General features: G+C 36.3%; 1 protein-coding gene across 1 annotated transcript in view; it reads right to left on the reverse strand.

Annotated features, from left to right (window-relative positions):
* Positions 1 to 1,642: 1,642 nt before the first annotated feature.
* Positions 1,643 to 22,014, reverse strand: part of HSD17B4 (hydroxysteroid 17-beta dehydrogenase 4) — a 58,308-nt gene continuing 37,936 nt past the window's right edge. The window contains exons 18-24 of the mRNA XM_065744292.1: positions 18,244 to 18,313; positions 15,772 to 15,878; positions 15,385 to 15,471; positions 13,332 to 13,415; positions 11,286 to 11,424; positions 3,721 to 3,848; positions 1,643 to 2,001 (exon numbers count right to left, since the gene is read on the reverse strand). Of these exons, the coding sequence (XP_065600364.1) occupies positions 1,912 to 2,001; positions 3,721 to 3,848; positions 11,286 to 11,424; positions 13,332 to 13,415; positions 15,385 to 15,471; positions 15,772 to 15,878; positions 18,244 to 18,313 (705 nt within the window). The 3' untranslated portion in view covers positions 1,643 to 1,911. The remainder of the gene's footprint in view (positions 2,002 to 3,720; positions 3,849 to 11,285; positions 11,425 to 13,331; positions 13,416 to 15,384; positions 15,472 to 15,771; positions 15,879 to 18,243; positions 18,314 to 22,014) is intronic.

The raw sequence follows: 22,014 nt of genomic DNA on the forward strand, positions 1-22,014 counted from the left end.
AATCCAGTTTTACAATCAGTAACCTCTGTCCTCAAAAAGTCCATTCATCCGCAGTCTCAACATGGTCTTACAGCTTTAGCCCACTCATGTAGCTGGGGTGGTGTCTGAACTCCTAGTTCAGGCTCAAAAATATACATCTTTCATTTCCAGGTATTCATGTGACAAGGAGTATACATGAGCACACTTTCTTCAGGAAAACATATGGCCACAGCTATCCCAGTTCTGCCTATATGAGTGAATTAACTCATTTTATAAATATCTGCTATCTTGATACTGGCCTTTATGAGAATGTTTCTACCTGAAGAATTACCTGGCTACAGTGACAGCCTCTGGTGCTGTGTAATACCACTCAGCTGAAAATGTTCCATAGGGATGATTAACACTTCTCCCTGGCTCGTTCCTTCAAAGCAACATTACACACATCATTGAAGAGTTGAGGTAGGGACCTCTAGAGGCCATCTAGTCCAACCCCCTTGGTGAGGAAGGGCCATCCATGTTCCAAACCCAGGAAACTTTTAAAGATTTCCACAGGCTCCCTGGGCAACCTGCGCCAGAATTCAGACACCCTTACATAAATGCTTCCCTCTGCTCAAATGGAATCTCATACTCCAATTTGTCCAGTCAGTTCTCTTTGCATCCTTCCATCATGTATTTATAGACATGAAGAAGATCCAGTGCAGACCAGAAGACTGACAACCTTCCCTGTGGCAAGGGCACACTGCTGGCTCATGTTCAAATTGGTACCTACCAGAATGACCTTTCTTGCCTATTAGGCAGTCCCCCAGCATAAACTGAAGCACAGGTCATCCCCCTCCAAGTGCAAGAGTTTGCACTTTTCCTTGCTGAACTTCATGAGCTGATTCACTTCCCCAGCCTATCCAAGTTCTTCTGGATGTATCCTTTGACTCCATTTATTTTCTAATATCTCAAGCAAGAGAAAAAGTGAATGAGATTGTAAAGGCAAAACAAAAAGAACAACACTGCTATAAGCAGTACAGAGATTTTACAACAGCTGTGTTAGCTACCTCTTGTCATTCCTTATCCCTAAGTGCTATACTCTGCTCAACTATTAACTAGTTACAAAACTTTGTATTCCAGTGTTCCACATTGAAAGAAATTGTTACCCAGTATGAAAGAATTAATGATAAGATAAAGCTATGTTAAAACAGCCTTCTGTAGCACTCTAGCAAATCTTTTTAATAAATTGTGCATGTAGAGATTATTTCAATTTTTAAAAAACAGAAAGACTTTATATCGCAGTGTGAAATGCCCTCAACTGAAATAATGAGGGAGCTACAAGATAAAGCCTCACTGAAGTTCCATACCATTTATAAAAATAACTCATATAGGAGTAGGAGTGATTGTCTAAAAAAGATGGGCAGAGATGAAGTTCAAGGGTTTTCCCCTGTACAGAAAAAAAAACAAACATAACAGCAGGATGCAAATAAATATAATGGTCTTTGTTATTTTAGTGGGCCCATGAAAGCTTAAGACAAAAAAACATTTTAATTTTAATTACAAGCCAGCTAGATTCATAGGAATTAGGATGTCTAAGGTAATATAAATGAAGACAAACACACACATAAGAAGTTATCAAAGAGTACAGCCATTTAATTTTCTTTAGAATTAATATAGAAATATATGCATCTTTATAAGAATTTTTTATTTAGATAAAGATGAACAATGAGAGATGTATCATTATTTACTGCTGCTGAGAAAGAAAGAATGAATTTTAATGGTTATAGTCATTTCAAGATGTGTCTACAGCAAGTAAAGTAACTTGTATATTAGCAATATAAAGAATCAGATTAATGTTAAGTAATCTGCAAAATGTTTCAATTGTTGCTTCTGAAGTAACTGAATTTTTTGTATTCTGAAGTTCTTCACTACTGTGGTAGATGATCAAGGAGTTCAGAGCTTGGCATAATCTTTCAGGATCATTTCCAATTTCTTGCTCAGCATGATGTTCCCCTTCACTTTCAGTTTACCAGAAAAGAATGCCTATAAAAACCAAGAACAGAAAAAATATATTCACCTGTTCATTCACAATTGAAAGAATTACTATTACCAAACAAGAACCCAATGAAAATTGGGGTTGCTTTGTGCTTATATGAAAGCCTTATGTGAGCAATACACACTGGTTCTGGGTAATTAAAAGAAAACAATTCCAGCTCCAATTCAGTAGAAGCCAGAGCACAGCGTGATGGAGTAGGCCAGTTTACCTCTCAGGAAAAATTAAACAAAATAAATAAAATCCATTTCAGTGGCCTGCATCTCTTTTCTAAGCATAGCACAGAGGATTTCATCTGGTACAAGCAAACTTTTTCATAAGCTGATAATAAAACTTTGAAGATGAACAAAAATAACGCTACCAGTCTATTCTTGCCTTTGCAACCTAAGTCCATTCATTTCTGTCTGACTAAATGGACACCTACTTGCTCAATTTCATAACAATTCCAAATAGGAATTTTAACAATACACATTTAAATATATTCTGAGGAATTGCAATGGGTTTATATAAAGCATTTTAAAACATTCAAGAACTAGAAAATGGAGTAGGAGACTGTTGTACTTGTAGAATCAGAGATCAACCAATATTTTCAACTGGTATACTATACTTGTATTGCCCCTAGCTCAAAGAGCTATATATGCTGTTTCAATCTATTCTAGTTGGGTTTCTTTAAGTTTTGTTTCACTGTGGCTTCACAATTTGAAAGCCCTTTTAATGTTCTCAGAGAAAATGTTTTGCATAGCTCCATTAACTTGAAATAGATTAAAATTAGGAAGAGAAATAGCAGAACAGAAATCAAATAGACGCTTATAGCTCCTTAGATGAGAAAACTCCAAATCAACTCAAAGGAAATACTAAATTCTTCAGAATAGATAATATGCCTGAATTGCAGTCACAGCTCTCTTGCTTTCTGGAGATTACACATCAACATCTAAAGCTTGGTTTATGCCCTATGCTTGCTATATACAGACGAGCACAAAGGATTTTACCTCTGTAGTAATGTGGACTTCTAACAGACAGCTGCCATCACTGGTAGCCTCCAATTTTAAACTCAATTCTCTTACAACTTTTCTTTGGGATCAGAGAAATATATGATGAGCTAATTAAAGTGCTCTTTACTAAATGCTACTTTTGTGTTTGTTTAATTTACTCTTACACATGGCATTTTACTAGTAAAATTAGTAATTTTATGTAGTTCATTAACCTAAGAAACTGAAAGTACCAACTCTGGTTACAACTGAATTTTGGTGAATGGATCTGCCTTTATGCATTGTGTGCGATTTTTCCTTGCAGCAGTAGTAGCAGTAAACCAGGGTTCTGCAACAAATACCAGTTCCCTGTAACATGACATATCAAAACACCAAAAGGAGCTGTAAAACTTCATTCTTACAGATGATACTGTGAAAAAAGGGAAAAGAAAAAAGAGGGAAAAAAAAAAGGAAAATTAAAACTAGCAACTTTGTAATGTTAGGCATTATCATCTGAGGTATTTTTGTCATCCTTTACCACTTCTAGGAGGTAAAGATGGCATAAATTCATTTCCATGCTTTCTCACTTATTCAGTATAATGTGTGCTTATATCTAATCTAAGTCTGGTTTGCTTCATCCAAACACCCAGTGCTGCAGGTTTTGGAATGAAAACAGTCATGAACCAAAACTTGAACTTAGGCAAACTTCCCAGGCAAGTGAGTTTGTCACAATCATTTTACCATTTCAGGACTGGTCTTCTGTTGCACCACATCCATAAAATCCTGGTCTGAGAGTGTGAAGGTGGTATCAGCAGAACTTCTTGCAGGTCCCTGGTACACAGCTCCAGAACCATTTTTCAAGTCAATTGCTGAGAAAAAAAAACAGCAAAATATAGTTTTAGTTCAAAAGAAAGGTCAAACCTTCGGATTAAAGAACACTACTCTCCACAAGCATTATTGTGAAACATCCAGCATAAGATAAATGTCAAGCTAAAAGTTACTTAGAAAATGAAGGTTTTTCTAATTCTTTTAATGAAAGAAAACAACAGAGATTAGAGGGAAAAAAAAAAGACACCTTTTCTTGTGCTGTTGCAACAAACTGGACATGTACAGACAGTAAAAATGTTTTCATCCTACATGTTTGCAGTTAAGAGATTAAATTCTGAAAATGCCAAATTTTGAACATTTTTGTAAATTAACATTTGTAAATGAGATTACAAAAGTTTTCTATCTCTTTTAGAACGTAAACCAGAGAGAAACATAAGAATGTAACTGTTGATTAGTTTGTACTTCAGTCACAAGCACCTACTTTTATAGTAATTGAAGGGAGAAAATACCTACCTTACCTTAAAATTCCTGTCCTTTTGTATTTATAGACACAAAATGTATGCATCAGCATTGCACTAGCCCAGTTTGCATTACATTGCTAGACTGAACTTTTGATATTCAAATCAGACCGGCCCCTCTCCTTTAAAAAACGCTTATTTTAGCACAACAAATTATTAAGGGGCACATGCACCTAAATCTTATTACTTTATCATGGTTCCATGCATATGGGTTTCAGTAATTTCACTGTCATCAGTATAGTTTAACATAGCACAGCAATCTGGATGGGAACTTTAGTGGATCAAAGGAAAATAAATCCACTAATTACACAAGGCAGGAAAATATCTGTTTAAACAAAAACAATTTTTAGGTATTAAAACACTTCCTGGAGGAAGAAAAAAAAAAGTAATAGGAAAGTTTTCAATTAAATCTCAGCTTTTTTGTTAACTCTAGAAGACATATATAGACTATCTGCCTAACAAGGAGGGGAACTTACTGGAAGGAGTGCCATTTCAATATGATTTTATAGTCAGATGAAAACATTTTCAAACAACATTTAAGCGTCACAAGGTATTAATGAGTGCAAACAATCCAAAATGGTAATGTTAGCAGCAAAGTTGTGAGGTCTTTAATTCGGTACCCTTTAGTCAGAGAAACCAAATGTGGTGGTGCTCAGTACTTGATGGTATTTTCTTTTTTTTTTTTGCCGGACAGCAGAATGCAGCCTATTCTACTTGGTGGAAAGAGCATTTCAAGCCTTGCCAAACAGATGTCCTCTTCTGGAAAGCCAAAAATTTCCTGAAGTGCCTGGAGATTTGAAGTGTTATTTTCCCAAATTTTCCCTGCCAAAATGATCTGTTACAAGGCTAACACTATCAGGTATAATGTCATTTGTTAAAAGTATTTTGACAATTTGTGCTCTGTCAACTTTTTCTCAGATTTCACAAATTCTCGGCCTCTCTACATAATTTTCCTTTCGATCCGCTCTTTCATAAGCACAAAACAGTATCATCACTGAAGGATACAACATGAGGGACAAGGACTGTCAGTTTCCAAATTTTAAGTCACTTGCCTAACTGTGGTGACTAAAAACTGGTTCATCTTTTTTTTTTCCCTTATTTTTCTGAATAGTATTTCTGAAAGGTTAACTACACAGCTTTTGACTATTTGAGGCTATTAAATCTTTCATTTTCTGAAATCTGTTCTACATATTATCTTTTCCAGTTAAAATAAAACTAGAAAGAGAATTAAGTGTGCAGTGATGTTCAGTGACAGAAACGACATACTACATAATTATTATTCATTTGATTTTTAAGGTAAGTTGTAATTCCAGAAACAGGTTTAATGGACATCACAACCTTGATACAGTAAGAATAGAAAGGAAAATTACTCAACAGCAGATAAACAACCTGCCCATCTATCATAAAAGAAGTGTATCAGTAGTAAATATACCGCTCCAAGATACAAATAAGCCTAAATAATATTGTATACTTTCTTTTTTTAAAAAAATTGTTCATATATTTTTTAGTTTTGTACTCTTCACAGCTGGTGAAACAAAACACCAAGTTCTGCTTCTTGTCATATCAGCTTCCTCTACATATATATATTAAAAAAAAATCCATAAATATTTTGGTTGCAAAGCTCCACCATGTTCACATGATGAAAGCCTGTTTTAAGAAAAAAGCGCAAAAAATATTTGTCTAGCATTAGGGCCACAACTGTTTTTCTACAACTCCTCTGTTTGTGGGCTGGAGCTGTGTAATGTCCCTTTCAAGCCATAAACCATACCACTGTAAACCTAACTGAGCTCATTCTGAGCCACACAAACAGCAATGACCAGCAAGTCCTTCTGTCTTGGCTTGACCTCAGATGGCTACCAGGAGCCACAAAGCCACTCTCACTCCTGCTTCTCACCAGAATGCAAGAGGAAATACTATGGAAAAGATTGTGGGTCAAGATAGGGACATATCACTCAACAGTTGCTATGTTTGACAAAACAGACTCGACCTGGAGAAGATTTGCTTTATTTATTGCCAATTAAAAATAGGGTAGGCTAGTGAGAAACAAAAACTCAACTAAAAATATATTCCCCTCTTAATTCTCAGTTCCTCTAAACCCTCACCAACTCTGAGCACTACAGAAGGATATGGATATGAAGTTGTGTTCAGCCCACTGCCATTCCTCTCTGCTGAACCTCTCATCTAACTCGTCTCCTCTGTAGTTTCCTCAGGAGAACCTGCTTCTGTATGGGCTCCTCTCCATGGGCCATGGCTTCCTTAATCCACTACTGCACCTCAAGGGCTGCATGTGGAGATCTGCCAATCTGCTACACATGGTGCCCAAGGGCTGTTGGGGACAGCCTGCTCCAGCATGGGTCAATCCTGGGCTGAAGGGAACTTATACTCTGTGCCTGGAGTACTTCTTGTCCTCCTTCTGCACTGACCTTAGCTCCTGCAGGGCTGCTTCTCAGCATTTTGTCACTTCTCTCTCTCAGCTGTTGCGCAGTCTTTTTCACACTTTCTTAAATGTGCTGTGACAGAGGAACCACCAGCATTGCTGATGGGCTAAGTTCTGTCCTGAGATGGCTCAGTTTTGGAGACGTGATGGCTGTATCCACCATGATGTAGGTAGCCCCTGTTCTCTTCTCACAGCAGCCAACCCCAGCAAGCAACCTACTTAAAAGCTTGCCACATGCAACCCAAACATCTAAATTCATGAAATACATACACGCTCTTATAGGATGCTTATAGTTCCTAATCAATTATTTTTAAAGACTTCTGCACTTTAGAAATAAATAAATAAACAAGCACAAGTCCCTCTTTTGGTCATCATTTTGCACTTGTTATATTTTTTTCTTGTTTGTCCCTAATCCCAACAACATCCAAAAGGAAACCCAGATGCTGAAAGCCTGACATAACATCTCCTAAGGCACAACAGATCCTCTTTTCTCTACTGAGTACCAGCTAGAAAGGCATATTTTTATATATCTCTCAATTATATTTTGATATATCTCAATTGTATTTGTTGATCTGACTCAGTACTGTAAGGTTTAGAAGACACAATGTTGAATTAAATGTTTCAATTACTTAGACAAATTCTTATATATCTGAACAAAAAAATACAAAATACACTGTGCTACAAAGGCTGTTCTCTATTTCACATCTGAATCACAACAGCATTGCTGATCAAATCATTCCCATAAATAATTGTAAGCTCTAAAGCCACAAGAACATCTTTAAATACTGCATGACCATGGCACCATGGATAATATTAAATCATGAAACCATTTTTAATTAAAAGTTATTAGAAAACTTCAAAATAGAGGAAACAATGTTCTATTCCAGATATATGAAAATATGAAAACTATAATTTCCATTACCACTTTATTCTCTTCAACAGTGTTACTATATTCACTGGAGAAGAAAAAATAAAAATAAAAATAAAAAAATTCCAGCAGACACAAATGAAGAGCTCCGTAACAACAAATCCTGCCAGTTTCATAAAAACACGAAGGATACTCTCCTGAGACTACAGTGCCAGCACACAGAAATGCAGATATAAATTAGCAATGAAAGAAATTAGCTGAATACCAGAACAGATTCCAACCATCAAAGCAGAAAAATTTTAACTCTCCAAAGTGATTTAAGACTAAAGATGGTGCCTTAGTGTAAAACACACCTTTGTGAGACTAAGGCAAATAACACAGCTGTATGCTGTAGAAGAAAATGGTCTTGACACAAGCTTCCTATATACATTTCCTACAAAATCTCCTGGATATGTGTCTCTGCAATTAACGTTTGCATTTTGCACAGCCATTACCAGTGGTCAACTTAATAATGATGTGATATTGGTGTGCCACTGTCCCTGCTTAGACTCCAAGTGCAGGTGCATGGTGGCCTGGTTAGATGCCCTTCCACACTGCCAGCATAGTTCCACAGCTCCAGAAACACCTGAGTAGTTCCAGGATGTCCCAGCTTTTCCCCTACCCACTCACACAGCTCATAGGTTCATAAGGTTGGAAAGGACCTACAAGATCATCTAGTCCAACCATCCTCCTATCACTATCCCTACCCAACTACTAAATCAAATCCCTCAGCACCTCATCTAAACGCTTCTTGAACAGCACTAGGGATGGTGCCTCAACCGCCTCCCTAGGCAGGCCATTCCAGTGCCTGACCACTCTGAGTAGCTCCATTCAAAAACAAGTTTGAGACAGAGGCATGGTACTCCTCAATACTCTGTGTAGCAACATAACTTAAATGAAACTTAAAGCTGAAGTCTCTTCAAAATCAACTAGCTTCTCAAATACATAAAATTGAGGTACTGCTTTCATAGTAAAAAACAAATTCAAGCATTTCCAGTGCATAAAGCAGTAGCCAATCTTTTTGTTTTTAATTATATATATAAATGCTACACTACAGTAAATACCTAGGAATTATTATTCTCTGTAAGATGTGCTTGTCAGACTGCCCTGCTATTCACAGGAAAAAGTTATCAGGTGATCACCTTTTTTTTTTTTTTCCTTCACCCCAATTCTCCCTCACAGAAGATAAGTAACTGCAATATGAAGCTCAGCCTGAGTGAAAACAGAACAAAGTGTCACCCACTCTTCACTGCCCAAAGTTACTTTGCAACATAAATGATTAAACTGCTTCCCAGTAATTTTAGTGACATTCACACTGAAATGCGCATAATCATTTTTCCAATGTTTTCCTATAAAAATTTCATTTTTTCTAGAACTGGAAAAGAAGATAAATATTTTATGCCTTCAGGATGATATAGAGCAACAGAAGAGGAAACTTCTAAACTGAACATAGTCGGCTAATAAATCTCAATGGCAATATCTGAAAACTACTGAAAACAACCGAAGCAATTGTACAGTAATAAATATGCAGAAGAGTTAAGAGTATTCTTTAGGTAGTGAAGCTAATGGGAGAAGCTGCAGTTAAAGCTGGGGGATGTCTAATAGGAAATCTGTTTTTAAAAAAAAAAGATAAAAAAAAAGATACCCTCCACTGATAAATTTATTCTATATAGTTTCAATACTGTCCAAATAGATATTGATTTATATTCATTTTCAGCATGCTTGTACATTAGATTAATTTTTTTCTGTGACAACAAGAAAAAAAAAAACCCTCTAATTAAGATCAGTTGTCAATAGCTACAGTTCAAAACTTTTCAGACAGCGAATGAGCTGACAAAACATCCAGACTGCAAAACCAGAATTTCTATAACTATATCATTTATAGACATTAAGATGAAAATAAAGATCACTGCAAATCAAAAATACTGTTACTATTAGTACTATCATCAGAAGTGCCTCTGTAACAAGTTACACAAGGTACAAGTTAGTGTAGCCAGCAGGAGCAGGGAGGTGATCATCCCCCTGTACTCAGCTCTGGTACGGCCGCACCTCGAGTACTGTGTTCAGTTTTGGGCCCCTCACTACAAGAAGGACATTGAGGCCCTGGAGCGTGTTCAGAGAAGGGCAACAAAACTGGTGAGGGGTCTGGAGCACAAGTCTTCTGAGGAGCGGCTGAGGGAGCTGGGATTGTTTAGTCTGGAGAAGAGGAGGCTCAGAGGAGACCTTATTGCACTCTACCACTTCCTGAAGGGGGGTTGTGGTGAGGAGGGGGTGGGCCTCTTCTCCCTGATAAATAATGACAGGACGAGAGGGAATGGCCACAAGTTGCGCTGGGGAAGATTTAGATTAGACCTGAGGAAACATTTTTTGTCTGAAAGAGTGGTCATGCACTGGAATGGCCTGCCTAGGGAGGTGGTTGAGGCACCATCCCTAGCGCTGTTCAAGAAGCGTTTAGATGGAGTGCTGAGGGATTTGATTTAGTAGTTGGGTAGGGATAGTGATAGGGGGATGGTTGGACTAGATGATCTTGTAGGTCCTTTCCAACATAATGTACCTACAAACCTATGAACCTATGAACACATTCTAATTAAAATAATAACAACAATTAGTCTTACTGCAAAAAAAAAAAGAGATAAAAAGGTTAGAGTAACACTTAAAACAAAGCTCTAAAAGAAACTAATACTAGAAAGAAAAGACATCAAAAAACCCTGATGTCTTTAAAATTTGGAAAACACTAGAATGACTACCTGTATGAAAAAAAAAATCACAGCAGCCCATGATACTGTTTGCTTTCTCTCATCTGCTTCCCCTCTCACCCCTCCAAGATCTTAAGAAGCTCAAGGACATTAGCAGGAGATGCTATCAAGAGAGACAGAAATGAGCTACAGGGCCCAGATTGTTTCTAGCACTGTCAATTGCTGCAGTTTTCACAACAGCACAAAGCTGTGCAGAAGTGACAAGTCCAAAGATCAGAAGACAAGGAAACACAACTAAGTAACAAATTTAATACAGGAAAGAAGCCCAGCAGGTAGCAAAGGAGAACCATAAACACTATTTGTGAAGTCCTGTGTGGTCCTTATAAGTAGAGGTTTAGAAAGAAGATGGATAATGAAACAATTAGTACAAACTCAGAGCTTAGAATAAAACAAAAACCTCTCCCAGGTTAATCTCACATTCCAGATGTTTCAGTGATAAGAATTCTGAACACACATTGAAGAAATATGCAATATCTACCCAAAGAAACCAAATTCAAAGTTAATTTTTATTTCATATGTTTCTCCACATTATTATACCTATTTTTCACAGGATCGCACTCAAGCAGAGGAAAAGATGACAGAGAAAAGTTATCTCTAATGGCTTTTAGGTGGTAAAACATTCACTGGAAGAAGGAACAACTTTCCTCCTACTGCTTCAGTAGCAAACAGAAGAAACAGGGATAGATCCTCTCTCTAGATACAGAGGCAAAAACATCTTTAGGAGATGATTTTAGGAGTGAGCATTCATCTACTAGTTTATCTTTGTTAAAAAAAAAAAACAGTTTAATTAAAATGAGTATAATTAATCTCACTTCATTTTAAAAAATGCACTGTGACATTATATAATAGCTATTACTTACTCCACTGCATTGCTGTTTTTCCATCTTTAGTGATGTCCCACTGGAACACAGCACTTACTTTCCTTACCAACTCATGTCCAATCTCTTTGATGCGATGGCCAATTTCTTCAAACACCAGGTCACTCTGCAGCCCTGCAGTCTTAAAAAAAATAAAAATAATAAAAAAAAGAGAACAGTGAGAATTTGAAAAGGAAAGCTCCTTTTAAAAATAGAATACATATGACTATTAGTTTAAGCATTGTGTGAAGGAAAGTTTCTACTACAGAACTAGGAAATGCAATTGAAATGTTTTCCGCCACAAATAATTACTTCTATTAGTTGTCAGCACTAAAGAGTACACTCTAGCAGAAAATGCTTCACAGACTATTATTTGAGAATTATTTCATGTCTTGTTTTTACAGTTTTATTCATTTATCACTATAATATAGGATATGTTTTACACTTAGGATTTTTTAACAACTTCTAAATTCCCTTTTATTCCATTTAGAGGATAGTAATTGTCACTTTTTCCATAGTGAATGAAATATTCATTTTTAGAACACAAAAATTGTTTCCAATGGTATGTTACCTTAGTGCGTCATGATAGATTATCAGAGACTACAATATGAACATGGTCAGAACTCAATCTAATCACACTACATTTACTACTTCAGAGTGGGTTCGGCTACATTCTCTTTTAACTTTTACAAATGTGATGTTGTGCAAGCCTTTCATTGTTTTACTTCACCTAGTACTTGTACTTGATAAAGTGCTCTTTGAGAAGCTCCTGAGCAATATTTTTATCCAAAGAGAACTGAAGAAAGAAGTTACCTTAGCTTTGTTTTTTCTGCTATATCGACCCATGTAACAGGATGCAATACTCCTCACGCTACTAACTTTTCTTCTCCATGGTTATGGCTAAGAAACATTTTCCATTATTCAACATGATTTCTGATGACATCTTAATTTGACAATCACTCAGGTGAGTTTCCCCTAGTGTGTGACTCAGCCAATCAGGAAACTCCTGCCCAAATACCTTAATTTCTCAGAATAAGCTTGAAGAAAAAAAAACTTTCTGTGTTAAACAAATGTCTGTAATTATTTCACTGAAATGTTCTAATGCCTAAATGTTTGTAACTCAAATGTAGATTTGGCAACAGTTCAGAATATCAAAGGATTGGACACAGTCAATGTAAAGACACAGGTTCCAGGAATATATCACAAGCTTTAGATGAATATCACTATCTCAGTATTTTATAAACTTCAGTGGATTAAAGTCTCACCCTTTGCACACAAAAATCAATGGAAAAAAAAATCAAGGTTTATTAAGGCAAAGTACTATGCAATCACATCTCCAAAGACTACTTAACAACCCAGAAAGACATCAGCAGATGCTATTTTGTCTTTTGTATCAAGTCCAGTACTCTGTGAATATACCAATACCCCACCAAATCTCTCTCTCTTTCTCTCCCTCTCCCTGTTTCTCTTTTTCAGAGGATACACACTGTGAAGCACACAGTTTGTTAGATCACATGCTCAAACAGCATTGAAAACTTTCTCAAAAATAATTAAATGATAAAATTGTTCTGTGAGGACACTATTTCATTTTTCTCTTGCTCCTTTCTTCTACTGCCTTCCTGTCACTCTCCCCATGTCTCTGGATGAATGGGAAAAGAAAACACTCACTTTCACAGCTCACAATTAACTCAGTCTCTATCATCTGCAAAAGAAAATTGACACGCTCCTTCTATAGTTACTGCCCTAATGCATTACTGGTTACTGAATGTCTCTCTTGTTTTGTAATGCACAGAGGAATGCTTATACAAACAGCTCAAATGGTATAAAGAACTTCAAAGTCCACCAGGTATTCTGTGGATTCTGCCAGCGTGTTTCCCTCAGAATAGATCCATGAGCCCTACACAATAACCACAGAGTGTGTTCACATCTCTGAAGTCATATACTCATGTAATCTTTGTGAAAAAGCAAGCAAAAGGCAAGCAATCCTAGTTTCTCACAACAGTAAAGCCTAACCATGCTCTTTTACAAGTCAAAGCATCTGTTGCTTACAGGCTCCCGTGAAGAAGGCTTATCCAAGGCAGATATTAAATCCACATAGCCCCCTGTAATAGCAATGTCTCCAGTCTCTTTGACCTGTGATGGGAAAAGAAGATTACATTAAAGAGGTAGTGCATTGGAAAAAACAATTACAATAACACAACTTCTTTATGTTTTAAGCCCAGAGATCAAGAAAACAAAATAGATTGGTTTCAGTGAGAAGAAAAACAAAGCCTAGCTTTAAAGCAAAATAGTATTATACCATTTGCAAACAACTCTTCAAATGAAACAATTAATTCTTAACAAATTAAACCAAAAGATAATTATGTTTTTCTGTTTACAGAGTGATCCAAAAACATTATGTATCTGAAAAACCATAATCTCTGATACAATTAACTGTTGATCTTACTTCATTACAAATATGCTTCATCAATAACTGAGAAAAACACATAGCTCTAATATGGTTTTAGTGAGGCAGGTGAGCAGCTTACAGTATCTTTAGGCATCTTACACTGCAACTTGCACAATAAACAATTTTTTAAACACCGTAATATGAGAAAGAGTGCAAGGAGAAAGAAGAAAAAAAATACTTGAATTCCTTCCTGTTTTATTTTTTTAAATAGTTATGATAGATATGAAAATGAGTTTCATTTTGGCATTGTTTCTTTAATGAGTACTGACACACAAACCATTTTGACTACTCGACAGTGAAAAAAAGGCAGCAGCAAAATGATTCACTGACAATGCATATAGAGATTTATATGATAAATTGATAAGAATAGGCAAAAATCATACTCTAGCTTATTGCACAGTTGAATTCAATACAGAAAGAATGTACACAAAAGATTATTCAAGTCATTCCTAACATCCTGTCACCACCACCACTGCAACTTCGGGCAGTGTTGAAAAAGTTAGATGTGTATTTTCCATTTGATTCATCCTGAGTGTACTACAAGTACACAGATGAGCTGATTTTGGACTACCTTGATTTACAAAAAGCAATAGAACTCAGCATAATTGCTTTGAGTAAGCAACTGTCAGAACAACATTGTTTTTCTATAATCGTGTTAAATTCTACAATCTGCCCTCAAACTAAGTTATGTTATTCCAGTCTGAAGCTTACTAAGAAAATCTGTATCAGTATCCCCCAGAACTCTGCATACAATGCTAACATTAAACCAAGCACAACAATAAATCCAGCCTTGGAACACAATGAATGATCACATTCTGTACACAAATTTCAGAGGGCTGGGAAGCAAACCATAAGCACTGTTAGTTTAGACTGTACACACAACCAACCTAAAAATTCTCTCAGAACTGAGCAGTAGTAACTTTTAACAAATAACAGCAGCAATTCATGATTTAAAATAATGCCAATGGCATAGGACACTATAACAGAAACAATGAGAATTTACTTTTCACCTCTACATGAAGTATTTTTGCCTGACATTGAAGTTTTCCGCCATTACAGGATATTAACACAAAATGCTAACAGCAAATTCAAAGAAAATTCAGTAACACAAAAAGTGCATTTATAGAAGAGTAAGATCTCTTTTACTGTAGTTATTATGTCTGACTGCTATGAAACTTCAATTGTTAAGAAAGCTCTTCTGTGTAGATGCAGCTAAAGTTTAAGTCAATTTAATTACATTCTTTTGAAATTCACCTTCATTTACTGTCACGAGTTCATTTAAGCTTGTTAAACAAATCGTAAAAAAAAAATGCACATGTACAAGACTATGATTATTTGCAAAAAACAAAGGATACTGACTTAATAATTCTTGCTTTTTTGATTTTTCCATAGTGGACAAACCAGAAAACATGATACAGTGAAATGTGTTTCAATAGTATTTAAAACAAGGAACATATAAAGTCCCCTAACAATATTTTCGTTATTTTACTGTAATCTTTGTGAAACAATAAGTAGGAATATTTACTTATTTTCCTGAATTTTCTTCAGTGGTGTGGCTTGTTCAACGAGCCACTTTTTTAACTTCCTGTCATACCCACAAACAATACAACCCACACTTTCCACTGCAGTCAGCAACAGTGTCTGCATTCTCACCTTGGTCTGAAAATGAATTCTATTTCCTTCCCTCCACATTTCAGTTTGTAAAGTTTGCCCTGGAAAGACTGGCTTTGCAAAGCGAACCTGAAAATAAACAAATAAAAAGATTAAAGAAAATAAATAAAACATTGTCAAATCTGTCATAATAAAGTAATTCTAATAAATGAGAAAAAGAAAAAAAAATCAGTCAAATAGTGATGCAAAACATACAAATATTTATGGAAACATAATAGACAGAGGCATTAGAATGTATTAGAATGCATACAACAATAAGTAAGACTAATTGTGTCAGGACAATGAAAATAACATATCCACCCTGAAGAACCTTCTGTCACTGAAATCAGAAAATTATGAAAATTAACATCTAAGAACAAACTCACAGACCTTGATTGCCTTGAATCTGGTGACATCATTGTTTGCAAACTGCTTCAAGACATTTCTAGCAGCAAACCCAAAGGTGCATAGTCCATGAAGTATTGGCTTCTGAAATCCTGTTTAAAAAATTAACATTTTAGTGATTGTAACATTAGGAGTTTGCATGTTTCTACTACAAATATTTGTGTTTTAGTTGGAGTATTTTCCTGCAGTGAAATTATTAAATTAGTCTAATAGAAAGATTATCTTGCTGAAAAAGCATCTGTAACTACTTATTACTAACTCAAGGCAAAGGAATGTGTTCACTGAGAACACTGAGTATGCCATGTAAGACTCAAAAGCATGAATGAGTCACTGGCTGTACAGGTGATAAAATGAAAATAAGATTATCTGTGTTATTATGTGCGCACAGGCATACCAGATATATCATTACAAGGATGTCTGCATATTAATAGCAAGGGGTATAGTAACAACTGAAAAGTGGTGACACATGAACAAAATGCGTCACATTTTGAATTCATATCAATCAATATCAAACATGTTCATATTTAGTACACAATTCAGGAACAGCTTTAGCTTGTTTGGAACGGAAAAAAAAATCACTCAAAAGGGTTCAAGCATTCAGAATGAAATGAATAATAAATAAAAAAATAAAAAGTTATACTGCTTTGTTCATACTGACATTTTGCTCAGGCTTCCTTGAAGCATCATGCTTTGCAGCAGAAGCTGGATCATGGAAGAGGATAAACTTTATATTAGCAATGAATCTTCCACTCCTGGCAAGACTGACAGAACAAGCCTTTAAAAATCAGCCTGACTTGTGCTAAAGCACAGTGATTAAGTTATAAAAATACAGCTTGCACTCAGTATGCTCTGATCCCTCAGTAGGTTGCTCTGACCTCACTGGGCATGTGAACAATAATTGATCATGCTTGTTAACAGCTCATGGATCTGAGACAGGTCTGCCCAGACTTGGCTCTGAAAACAGCTGCTTTGCCTGGCTCATCTGCCGCTCTCAACTGTCAGAATCTGTTTTTCCTGAACTACATGAACAACTCCTCACAGCATCTACACATCATGAAAAGCTGTCTTAAGGGACAACTAGGAGAAAAACAAAAAAAGAAAGAATAAATAATAATGTGTGTATGTATGTACATCCTGTAGGAGACAGGAGAAAGATTGGCCTGAGGAGAATCAGAAAAGATAAAAGACACCACTTTCAAGATCAAGACAAGAAGGCCACTAGCACTTGATGTAGGGAAAGACAGAAAGTCTAAGACAGAGCCTAAAGGGAAGACAAGACTACCAGGAGTCAGAATGACATACAGAGATTATGACTGGTCAGGTTAAGAAAAGAGACATAAGGACAAAAAATACACAAAGAAAAATCCCTAAGGTAATCTAGTGACTTTTTACCTACACTAAGATGAAAGCAAAAAAATGTTATTTTCAAATTTCAATATCTTCATGTATTCACATGCTGTGGGAATAAAAGCACAGAGATACCAATATGTTTTCTTCCAGTATCTTCTCTGACATATTACACACCTGCAAGAAGGTGTAACTGTAATCACCTAAATACATTAAGCTTTATGCTTCCTTCCTGTGTACACAGGTAAGAGGTCAATTTAAAAGATAAGAACGAATTTAAATGCATACTAGGAAAACGTTTCTGTATAACTAGAATAAATACTTTTGAAAGATATCTTCAGAAATTTTCTTTTTCTTTTAAAAATATATTTAGTATAGATATCTGAGTAGGAAACTGCCATAGTTGTAAAATCCAGTACGGTACTTTCGTATTCAGACAGAATCACCTACAGAGTAAATTTTGTTTTTCACTGTAAGTACTAGTGCTCTTGGTATGTTGAAGAATTTTACTCCTTCTGTAAGGACTTTTTATGCAGCATTATATAAGTGGCCAGTCTACTGCGCTACCAAGAGGTCTAGGTAGGCAACCTTACAAGAAAAACGTGCTGCCAAATACCCCCTCTCTGCTCTTTCATGTCCTCTTGTCCTTTACTGGAGTTGAGAAGACTACACAGAAGCAGAAAAGGCTATTTGAGCACTAACATAATCTCAAAATCATTTAGATGGAAAGAATGATCTATCATATAGTTTATGTAATTCCCTCCAAACATTTTGATAGTTAATAGAATTATTTCTGCTTATGAAAACAGAGATTGAACAGATGGGAAGGTGGACATATACAAACTCCAGCAGGAAAATAGGACAAAACATGAGCTTCCACTGAAGATAAGGATTTCAGCATCATTCCAAGCATTCCCAGCTAAAGAAGGAATGCTTGTGAGGCAAACACAAAACTATGAAGACATCTAAAGCTGATTTTAAGGATACCTATGAAAAAGCATAGCTTTTCCCAGCCTCTTAGAGACTTTTTGATCAAGTGAAAAGAAAAAAAAAAGTACATTTGCATCATCCTTTATCCACATATAAATACAACAGGATCCCTTAACTCACCTCCCAGTGCAGCAAAACTTGGATCAACGTGTAAAGGATTCCAGTCCCCACTAAGCCGATATAAAGCAGCCTTCAGAAGCAAAGAAAAATGGGAGGTTAGCTGGGCTTGTAGAAACCAGCACAATCACTTCAAACTATAGCTCAACAAACTGCTTAAAATTTGTTTTACTAGCTACTGGATAATAAACTCTAGAATAAAACAGATTAACGTAATTTTTTTTCTACAGATGAACTGCCAAAGTTCAGAACAAATTAAGAAAATGTGATGTGTCTTGGTACATGGTAAAATAATTAACTGCTTAATGGGATTAAAAAACAACATATTCTGGTGACAGGCAAATCCAGCTTTACAAAATTTGGCAGCAGGGAACTAACATATTTATTAGAATTTGTCAGTAGGTTCATTTGCTTGAAGTGTAATTTTAAATAGTCTTCTTGCATGACAGATTCTTTTACTTAAAAAAAAAAATTACATATGAAAACTTTCAAAATAAACAACAACAAAAAAGGCGACTATGCTTCTTCAACACATGATTCATTTATAGAGACCAGAAACATTTGCTTTTTAAGAGTAACGTGACAGACTAATTGTGATAGTGTCCTCTCAGCGCTTTCCAGGAGGGCCAATCCCAATATTAAATAAACAAAAGCCCCCAGATTGACAGGTCAGGTTTTCTAAAAGGTCTCTGCTTCACATTAAATCTTTCCTTCACTAGGAAAAATACAAGACATACAAATGTATATACTGTATATGTAGATAAACCTGAGAAACAATAAACAACATGGTTGTTGTATTGTACTTAAGTTTCCTATGTTTGTATGGCTTTAGCATTCACACCATCAAATCTTCTATTTGGTATATGTGTGGAGTGGCCAGAAGTCCATAAGGGGAGATAATAGCAAGACAACCTTATCTTTCTGGTCTATATTATTCCACAGTCATGAGATTTCATTCAAAGAACTAAATCACGAAGTACTTGTACCATAATGTTTCCAACTGTGTATAGACAATCAGCAACTAACATTAGTTAAAAGGCATATACCAATTGAGCAATAGTTTAACTGAAAAAATAGCATATAATTATCATGAACATTCTTTCCCAGTACTTTGCACCAAGACTATACAAAAATCTATGCAATTATACGAATGAGGGTAGATTCCACGAAAGGAAGGTAACAATCTGAAATGAATCTTGTATGATCAGCAAGAAATCAAGATAGCTAAAATACCTTGCCGAACAAGAATAAAGTCAGGATCTGAAAGCAGTGCCTTTCAGTGCCATGGCACTACAGCTAGCTACCTACAGGCCAAATAAAGTTGAAAAGAGGAAGTCAAATTTACTGCCAAGTGCTGTGACATCACCAATGCCATGCCAGAGGGGGCTTCCAGGGAGTGTGCACTGAAATACACACTGCTGGCTGAGGAGCTTAATGTAATAATATAAATATTAATGTAAATATCTTCACTGCCACATATGAGGTATATGCAGCAAATAGTGGAAAAGAAACAACTAGAAAGAAGCTAATCATTATTATCTGTGGATATATCTATAGTAATTAGAAAGATAATCTGAGTTAAGAATTTCTTCCCAGTGTCTAATCTCTGCCCTGCACTAACACAGGCGGTTCATACAGCCCCAGTTCTCAAGCCTATCAAGGTCCCTCTGGATTGTGTCCTTTCCTTCCTGGATGTTGACTGCATCATACAGGTTGGTGTCATTCTGTCTGATCTCAGCTCCCACTGGAATTGAAGGAAAAAAGGGAACTAAGAGTGGCACTACAGAGGTTCAATATACTATACTATGAGGTTCAATAAGACCAATGAGGTCCTGCACTTTGGCCACAATAACCCCATGCAGTGCTATAGGCTTGGGGCAGAATGGCTTGAAGAATGTAGAGAGGAAAAGGACCTGGGGGTGTTGGTTGATGCTCGGCTCAACATGAGCCAGCAGTGTGCCCAGGTGGCCAAGAAGGCCAACAGCATCCTGGCCTGTACTAGAAATAGTGTAGCCAGCAGGAGCAGGGAGGTGATCATCCCCCTGTACTCAGCTCTGGTACAGCCGCACCTCGAGTACTGTGTTCAGTTTTGGGCCCCTCACTACAAGGAGGACATTGAGGCCCTGGAGCGTGTTCAGAGAAGGGCAACAAAACTGGTGAGGGGTCTGGAGCACAAGTCTTATGAGGAGCGGCTGAGGGAGCTGGGATTGTTCAGTCTGGAGAAGAGGAGGCTCAGAGGAGACCTTATGGCACTCTACCACTTCCTGAAGGGGGGTTGTGGTGAGGAGGGGGTAGGCCTCTTCTCCCTGATAAATAATGACAGGACGAGAGGGAATGGCCACAAGTTGCGCCGGGGAAGATTTAGATTAGACCTGAGGAAGCATTTTTTCTCTGAAAGAGTGGTCAGGCACTGGAATGGCCTGCCTGGGGAGGCACCATCCCTAGCGCTGTTCAAGAAGCGTTTAGATGGAGTGCTGAGGGATTTGATTTAGTAGTTGGGTAGGGATAGTGATAGGAGGATGGTTGGACTAGATGATCTTGTAGGTCCATTCCAACAATGTTTTCTCTGCCAAAAGCTAGAATGAATAGCAGCTCCGAGGTACCACTAATTTCTTTGCTAAGAGCAATCTGTGGTCTTCATGACACACAAATCATGATGAAAGAAGTTTTTGTGGGAAGCAGAACCTTAGCTTCACATAAAATAATTAGTGGGCAACAACTTTAATGAAGTTGCTCTCAACACAATTAAACAAAGCAAAATATCATCCTTTATTAATGAAGTTCTTTCAATAGAGTCAAAAATGTAACAATCACCACTTCTTAGAAGCAGAAAATTAAAGTTGCCAAATATTAATTGCACAAAAATATTAGACTACTTTAAATTAAATAAAAAGCCATCAAAGGGCTTCCCCCCTCCAAGGAGCTGTTGCAATCAGTGTTAATCAATACTAACAGTTAAGGTAGAGGAAATTTTTTTAAATAAAATATTATATACGTAATATTATATCTAAATTATATAAACATTTTATTATATATTATATGTAATAACTTATTTATAAATATATTAAATATTATATACGTAAATAAATCATATTTACGTATGAGACCAAATTTCAAGTTAAATCTAGCTGTGCAGCTGTTTCTTACTGAACTTGTTACTTAAACTCATTTACTTATTTATTTAGGGTGACAATAAGCAGTACTTGGGATCCAGTACTTGTACCAAATGCCTTTCAAAATAACTAGTGAAAAATATCATTACACCAGTGACAATATGAATGTAACATTTAGGAAATAATTAAGTTCAGAGAATTAAATGTGATCAAAATATTTTACTAAAAACCTTACACATGAATATAGGAAATACTCGTGCTTTTCTATTTTTGACAGTTAAAGTGGCAGGGGTCACAGTCAGAAAACACATAGCTTGGAACAAGTAACACAGGCAGGCTATTTCAATTTCAGGGGAGTCTGGTTAGGTCTGCCATCAAACATTTTTTCACTTACCAAATTCTTTGGTATTACTTAATTAAATAAAATTATATGAAGTACATACCACATTAGAAAAGAATTGCTTTGAAGCCTTCTTAGCCCTACTTCCTATACTCCTACAATAACATTTCCTGAAATCTTGAGTGATAGGACAAAAGAAAGGAAGCTGATGCATCCTTGGAGGATGACAAGAGCCAATTGATATGGGGCATTAGACTGAAGTCAGTTATAATATGGTTAGATTGTTCTCCAATTAATAACACAATCTGTCAAGTCTCATTT

Source organism: Cyrtonyx montezumae, unplaced genomic scaffold, assembly GCF_038088225.1.
Source record: "Cyrtonyx montezumae isolate F1298 unplaced genomic scaffold, pur_monq_1.0 scaffold_30, whole genome shotgun sequence".
Classification (NCBI taxonomy): domain Eukaryota; kingdom Metazoa; phylum Chordata; class Aves; order Galliformes; family Odontophoridae; genus Cyrtonyx; species Cyrtonyx montezumae.